Genomic DNA, 8,210 nt, shown 5'->3' with positions numbered 1-8,210 from the left:
TGTATTCGAGGAGAGAATCAATAATAATAAAAAATTTAAGGTAAAGAACATGTGTATCTTGATTTTGTTGTGGATCATTCAATCCTACTTACATGTAGTATGCTTTGAGGTGTATGGCATTCCAGGATCTTGGCAGAACGTCTCCTGCGAGTGTTGCTAGCCAATATGCTCATTTTCCATCTTCAGCATCCATAAGATATGGTCCTTCCCATTTGGGAGCCAATTTTCCTGCAGTAGGATCTTTGGTGTTTTGGAATGTTTTCCTTAATACCAAGTCTCCTATTTAAAACCTTCTGACCCTTATATTCCTATTGTAAGCATTGGTGATTCTTTGTTGGTGAGCAGCGATACATATTCTGGCAAGACCCCTAAGCTCGTCAATAGTGTCAAGATCCTGTGCTAGGATCCAACTATTATTTTCTTGGTCTTGCAGCAAGTATGTTGCCTTTGGGATCAATACTTCAGTAGGGATCACTGCTTCTGTCCCAAACACCAAGGAATAGGGGGTTTGACCTGTGGCCACTTTGGAAGTGGTTCTATCTGCCCATAAAACGAAAGGAAGTTCTTCTGCCCATCTTCCCTTCTTTTTGTCCAACCTTTTCTTAAAATTGTTCACTATGATTTTGTTGCTGGACTTCGCTTGACCATTAGCTTGGGGATGAATAGGAGTGGACATTATCATTTTGATCCCCCAGCTTGTGCAAAAGTCTCTTGTTCTTTTGCTAATAAATTGGGATCCATTGTCGCATATGATCTCAGCCGGGATCCCGCACCTGGTCAAGATATTACGTTTAATGAACGATACTACCTCTTTGTCTCTTATCTGGACGAAAGCTTCAGCTTCGATCCATTTGGAGAAGTAATCAGTCTTCACCAAGATGAAGACTTTTCCTCTTGCGGCTACTGGCAATTTTCCTACAATATTCATCCCCCATTTCATGAATGGCCATGGGGAGATAATAGGATGTAGAGGTTCTGCCGGTTGGTGCAGGATGTTGTTGTGTCTTTGGCAAGAATCACATTTTTGAGCATGTAGAAAGGAGTATTTCTTCATGGTTGGCCAGTAGTATCCTGTTCTCAATATTTTGGAGCATAAGGATCTGCCCCCGGTGTGATTGCCACAATCTCCTGCGTGTATATCCTTTAAGACTTCTGCAGCTTCAGGATCTTCCAAGCATCTTAGGTATGGACATGCCATAGATGTTTTTGTAAAGTTTACCTTGGATTAACACGACTCTCGAGACTCTCATCCGGAATGCTCTTTCACTTTTTTCTCCTGTCGGGATTGTGCCATTTTGGAGATACTCCACAATGGGTTAGGTCCATGATTGCAGACTTCTTTGAGGATCCAGTTTGTCTGGATCCCTTTGAGGAAGGATCCTAGGGTCAGGATCTTTAATAGTTGCTACGCTTTCCGGATGCTTGGGATCTTCTATTTTGTCGGAGAGGGTTTCTATGGTTGGGGTTATTATGTGAGTTATAGGAATTTTCGTCTTTGGTGCGATCCTAAGGGAGGATCCTAAATTGGCTAATGCATCTGCTTCTGTGTTTTTCTCTCTCGGAACTTGGGTTAGGCTAAAGTTTTCGAACTTAGAAGCTAATTGTTTGAGGAGCTCTAGGTATAATGCTAATTTATCACCTTTCACTGCATAAGATCCATTGTAGTGAATGGTTAGTAATAAAGAATCAAAAAAAACCTGAAGATCCTTGACTTGAAGATCCATAGCTAATTGTAGTCCCATGATGAGTGCTTCGTATTCTGCTTCGTTGTTGGTAGTGTTGAATTCACAACTAACTACTTGGGGTATGATGTCCCCCTGTGGTGACTTTAGTATGATTCCAAGGCATGTTCCTTTCTGATTTGAAGCTCCGTCTGTGAACAACGTCCATCTTCCCAGGTGTTCATCTTCTAGGAGTCGTTTGGCTTCCATGTCTACTTCGTTTTGTAGATCATCACTAAAGTCGGCCACAAAGTCTGCTAATGCTTGGGATTTTATGGTGAATCTTGGTTCATATTTGATGTCAAATGTACTTAATTTCACCGACCATTTTGCCATCCTTCCTAACATTTCTGGTTTTCTCATGACATTCTTTATAGGATAGTTAGTTTTTACATGTATAGTGTGTGTTTCAAAGTAGTGTCTTAATTTGGTAGAAGCAGTTACTAAGGCAAGAATTAATTTTTCGAGATGAGAGTACCTGGTTTCAGGACCAGGAGATTTTTACTTACATAGTAGATAGGATGTTGCTCCCCGTTAAGATCCTTGACCAGAACGGCACTTACCATGTTTGAGGATACTGAGAGGTAGAGGATAAGTGGTTCTCCATCTATAGGTTTTACTAGTAGTGGAGCAGAGCTTAGATATTTTTTGAGTTCCTGGAAGGCTTTCTCATGTTCCTCTTTCCACTCAAATTTCTTGTTCTTTTTCAAGATATCATCAAAGGGCTTGCACCTTTCTAAAGATCTTGAAATGAACCTGTTGAGTGCTGCTACTCTTGCAGTTAGCCTCTGGATGTCCTTTGTTGAAGACGGGGATCTTAGTTCCATGATTGCTTTTATTTGTTTTGGGCTTGCTTCTATCCCTATCTTAGTTACCATGTATCCAAGGAACTTGTCTGACTTCATTCCAAAGTGACATTTGAGTGGGTTCAGCTTCATATTGTACTCGTCCAGGATGTCGAACGCTTCCTTCAGGTCTCTAAGGTGATCTTCGGCTTTCATTGACTTTACTACCATGTCATCAATATAGACTTCCATGGTGTCCCCCAGCTTGTTTTTGAACATCCGATTCACCAATCTTTGATATGTGGAACCTGCATTTTTAAGACCAAAAGTCATTGCGGTGTAACAATATATACCTATTGGTTTTATGAATGCAGTATCTTCTTGGTCTGATGGTTCCATTTGGATTTGTTGAAATCCTGCTGAAGCATCCATGAAGGTCAGGAGTTTATGGCCAGCCGTCACATCTATCATAGAGTCAATATGTGGTAGAGGGAAAGGATCCTTAGGACAAGCCTTGTTGATATCCATATAATCTACACACACTCTCCATTTGCTGTTTTTCTTTTGTACTTCGCCCACGATATCTAGCCATCGTGGGAACTTTACTTCCTTGATCATCCCTATTTTGAGGAGCTTCTCTACTTCCTGTTGAATGATTTGACTCCTTTCGGGTGTAAACTTCCTTATCTTTTGGTGTATTGGTCTGAAAGAAGGATCGATATTAAGTTTATGAGTAATGATACTCTTGTCTATACCTGTCATATCTCCGTGATTCCATGCGAATGTCTTGCTTCTGGTTCTTAAGAAATTCAGTAGATACTGCTCGATCTGCTCAGGCATTGAGGATCCTATGAGGACTTTAGCTTCAGGATCCTCGATGCCTAGGGACACTTCCTTTACATCTTGTTCCTTTGTCTCTAGAACGTGTCGTGCCCCCTGCCTTAATTGCTATGCTTTTTGGGGTTTAGTCATTGATTTCATAGAGGTTTTGTAGCATTCTTTCGATTCTTGTTGGTCTCCCATGATCTTCACTGTCCCCCAAGGAGTGGGCAACTTTACACACTGATGGTATGTCGATGGAACTGCTTTCATATTGTGGATACATCGTCTACCTAGTATCACATTATAAGAAGAGAGGGTGTCAATAACACATAAATTCTGTATAGAGTTTACCCCTTCTATGTATATTGGTAGCTTTATTTCTCCCACTGTGTACTTTGTTTCCCACTAAATCCTATGAGGACTGAGGATCTTCTGACTATCTCTGATTCTGGGATGTTCATTCTCTTCAGCGCGTCTAGGTGTATGATATTGACCGAGGATCCTCCGTCAACGAGGATCCTTCTAACGAAATGGTTGGCCATGTACAATGTTATCACGAGTCCGTCATGGTGAGGGTGTTGTATTCCTTCCCTGTCAGTCTCGTCGAATGTGATTTCTTTTTCACTACTGACCATGGTATTCGTTTGTGGTCTATCCTCCTTTTCTATTTTGGAGACCTTGGGGTGTCTTTTAGCCTGAGAATAAGAGGTACCATAGATGTTAGATCCACCTGAGATAACGTTACTTATCTTGGCCTCAGAGGGTGGAGATCCTGGTTTCTCCAGGATCCTGTGATCATCTTGGCCGTTCTCCTTGGGGTCTCCCTTTTTCTCCCGAGGATCTCTTTGAGGCGTCCTTTTCTAAGGAGGCAGCTGATCTCTTTTCGTAAGGCTATACAGTCCTCCGTCATGTGGCCAAAGTCTTCGTGGTAAGCACACCATTTGGATTTGTCTTTCCAAGCGGTGGACTTGCTGTCTCTCTTTGGCCATCTTTCTTTTTCTCCAAGATCCTGCATGGCATGAATTACACTTGAAACATCCACAGAAAAACAATAGTCAGTGATTTTAGGGAGCTCTTCTTCTTCTCCTCCATCTTCAAGGGCATTAACCCTGTGATGATCCGGTTTGGAATAGGGCTTCGATTTGTAGGATCTTGGAGTCGAGGATTCGGCCTTCCTGTTTGGGTTCTCATACTGATCCGAAGGGTTGCTTCTCTTCTGGATCACTCTATCCTCTTCGAGTCTTATGAACCTCAATGCTCGGCACCTGACTTCATCTAATATTTTGCATGGGGTCATCACAAGGTCTTCGTAGAAGGGTGAATCCTTTCTTAGTCCCATTTTGAAGGCTTCTAAACCGGTGGTCATGTCGATGTTGGGGATGCTCAGAGCCTCCCTGCCAAACCTGTTGACAAAGTCCCTAAGTTTTTCCTTAGGGTCCTGAACCACTCGGTAGAGATCACTAGTGATCTTCTCGAAGGTTCTGTTGCAAGAAAATTGGTTATTGAATATATTAACTAAGTATGCAAAAGAAGTAATAGAGTATGGGGGAGCATTTAGTAGCCATTTGAGGGTTGATCCTGTAATGGTCGAACCAAAGCCTTTGCATAGGCAAGCCTCCTTCAAGTGCCCTGGGATGGGAACGATCTCTATCCTTTCTCTGTATTGGGCTATATGCTTTTCAAGATCTGTGGTTCCATCGTACAACGTCATGCTGGGAGTTTGGAAGCGTTTAGGAACTTCGGTAGCGGCTATCGCAGGAGCAAATCTTGAGATATTGTGGCTTGTAAGAGATGCATCTGGTATTGGTTGGACCACTTCGGGTACACTGGAGATCATTTGTCTTAATTGCTGAAGTTCCCTGGCCATGTATGGGTTTATTCCTACATCAACATTGGTGTAGTTAGTATTAATAGTATTGTTGTTTAAAAAATATTAGAGTCAAGGTTTCTAGGAGTGTTGAAAGGCTCATTAAGATCGTTGATCATGGACGCTCGGTTGTCCATTTTTGCCCCCCAGGGTGATGCCACAGTGGCAGAAATTGCGTCCTTCTGGCGATTTTCTGAGGATCCTGCATTATTGAAGTCCAAGATCCTTGGTTGTACAACTGTTGGCGTAGTTTCCTGGGATTTCTGAAATTCCGCCTTCATCCTCTCCACTTCTTTGAGTGGTGCCCTATTCTCCTCCTGTTGTTGGGTCACCTATTGCGTCATTTTCCTCATCATAGCGAAAATTTCTGCAATAGTGACTGAGGCAGTCAGATATGTTGGGTTTTAAGCACTATAACACTCATCTGGTGCACATGCAACCCTAGATGCTTTGGATTTATGTTTTCTCTGATTATACATGCAATTTCATTTTTCCAAAGCAGACATCCTAACTAGCATCCAATAGAGGATATACAATATTAAACTCATAGTTAGATGAATACATCTTGATGTAGTTGTAGTTCTTGGCCTTTCAAGAGCTTAACACCTCAAGTGTGATGCCTCAAATGGTTCACAAACACCATGAAGAAAGGAGGACTTTGAGAGAGAGATTAGGCACACCAAAATCAGTTATGTGAACTCCAAGAACACTTGTGTATATCTGATTTTGGCTAAGGAGTATCATTTATATAGTGTAGGATTCCAAGAGTCATGGGTAAACCCTAATCCATACACTTGGGTTATGATCCATATCTCATGTGGGCTAACTCTTCATGGATACTTACATAAAGCTTAGCCCAACATGGATCAATAGCCCAAACACTACATATATCACTGATTTACATAATTAGTCCCCGTTAATTTAATAAGTCTCTTTTGATCACTAAATTAATTCCAAATTAATTCTTGATCAATACTAATTAAATAATATGATTTCATAATTAATATATTATATTTGTAATGTATTAATAAATCATATCTAACCTCTTTCTCAATTATCCATCCTATCAGATTGTTCTGGTGAAGGCAACCCAAATGGACCATGCTACTCTCGGGTCGAGTACATGCTAATTATATTTATGGGCTTAGATACCTAATCCAACAGTCTCCCACTTGGATAAGTCTAATAACTATTATTGCAAGTACGACTCCAAAATCCCGACTAGCAATCGTAGCTCTCAAAAGCCGTTGTCGAACTCTGACCTAGTCAATGACGCGTCCATTAGATAAGGGATCATATATTCCTCCATTCTAGATATCGTATGAACTGAGACATAGATTATAATCATTCTCTCTATTCATGTGTTGTTTCCCGATTTCCGATTTATGACGACTGACTAAATGAACAAATCAAATCAGCCCCGGCTTGGCCAAGCGCTTCGGTTTTTCATCACTAAATCATCGAGGGGCCCACATATATCGCTTTTATCCCTCTTAGGGTAAAAGGAACGGATAAACTTCGACTCAAATGCTTGCTTGTACTTACTCATCAAATCACACACAACAATATGTTTTATAACACCAAGTTACTGGTGCGTTTACATATGTCAATGTGCAACCGACTTGCAAACTACAACTCACATGTCTCTGTTTCAAGAATATAAGATATTATCGTCTCACAATCACTCGTGATAAAATTGTGACAACCCGAAAATTTTTATCTTGTAAGTCCAGCCAATCACCCAAAAGTCATACTTAATTTCATTGCCTTATATCCTTGTTAAAAGTCATTCTAATGAGTTCTAAGCCTAGTACACTTAAGGATTGAGTGTTAGGAAGTATTAGCTCGAGATCAGAAGGCTGCACCCGAACCAGAGAACCAAACATTTGAGGTTCATGGCCGTGATCTCTTCCCCTATATACATAAGATCACTTCACTTTTCTTCATTTCTTTCCCCCTTGGCCGCAAACTCTCTCAAACTCTGTCAAGTATCATAATTCAAGAACACCATCTTTCACTCCTAAACACCCCTTCCCTTTGATACTTCATAGAAGCTAACTAGGATCTTCAAACACTCACCAAAACACCTACATCTTCAAGATCATCATCTTTCACCAAGAACTCCAAGAACACACACTTGTTCTTGGTTGCCGTGAACTCCCAAGGGATCCCAAATCGTAAGTGTTTCATCATTTATCTTGTTACACTTGAAAGACTACTAGATCCTAGCCTTGATTCTTCATAATTCATCACCATCTTCATGAGCTTGAGGTGTTCACGGCCGTGAACCCTTCCTAGGGTCGTGAACCCTTCATGAATCCATCCATTTGGGCCGTGAACTCCATTGGGCCGTGAACCTTTCATCCCTTTGGGCCGTGAACACTTTCCCTTGGCCGTAAACTCCCTTTGATCAATCACTTGTGATTTTAACACTTCATTTCAAGTGTTTCCTAGTCCCTAAGGTAGTTTCCTTGCATGTTAGTTGTTTTAAACACTAATTAAATGCCTATATATGCCATTATATGTCGATTAGGACTCGTTTCTGTCTCGGGAATTCATTCGTGGAACTTCTCATCCTTACGCAAACCTTCAATTGAATCACCCACATAAGGTGAGTTCATACCCCTATAATCAATCTTTTAAATGTTTTAAATGCTTTTAAGGGGAGAATACAAGTTGAACAAAATGAAAATTATGTAAATATTTATCTGTGATAAACTTGATTTCAAAGGATTTCTTATGCTTTTATAAGTGATCAAATCATTTCAAACACTCTTTTAAAGTTATGTCACTTTGTTGTTTATAAAACTCTGTTTTTTAAAGTACGAGCATAACTCAGTACATAATCGAGTCTTTTCTACAAATCAGAGACAGTTCAAAACAAACATACTAGTAAACTATAATAGGTATAGTTTAGGGGTTCAGAACATACTAGAAAGAGAAACATGGAGGAACATACAATAACAAGAACAGAAGGAACATACGATAACAAGAACGAGATAACAATAATGTGAG

General features: G+C 40.5%; 1 protein-coding gene across 1 annotated transcript; it reads right to left on the bottom strand.

Annotated features, from left to right (window-relative positions):
- Positions 1-4,073: 4,073 nt before the first annotated feature.
- On the bottom strand, positions 4,074-5,195 carry LOC145140315 (uncharacterized). Its single transcript, XM_079073843.1, has 2 exons — positions 4,594-5,195; positions 4,074-4,356 (listed from the first exon to the last, which is right to left on the bottom strand). The coding sequence occupies exons 1-2, from the start codon at positions 5,193-5,195 to the stop codon at positions 4,074-4,076; spliced, it is 885 nt and encodes a 294-aa protein (XP_078929969.1).
- Between the last annotated feature and the right edge of the window lie 3,015 nt (positions 5,196-8,210).

The sequence above is a fragment of the Lactuca virosa genome, chromosome 9 (assembly GCF_052849685.1).
Source record: "Lactuca virosa cultivar CGN04683 chromosome 9, Lactuca_virosa_CGN04683_v6, whole genome shotgun sequence".
NCBI lineage: Eukaryota > Viridiplantae > Streptophyta > Magnoliopsida > Asterales > Asteraceae > Lactuca > Lactuca virosa.
This window is presented reverse-complemented; position numbering and strand designations above follow the sequence as displayed.

Bases quoted from the DNA above. Each gene is read 5' to 3' on its own strand.
- LOC145140315 (XM_079073843.1), bottom strand. From the start codon at position 5,195: ATGGCCAGGGAACTTCAGCAATTAAGACAAATGATCTCCAGTGTACCC. The intron at 4,357-4,593 runs GTGCCGAGCATT...GGATGTTTCAAG, and splicing joins AAAATATTAGATGAAGTCAG to TGTAATTCATGCCATGCAGG.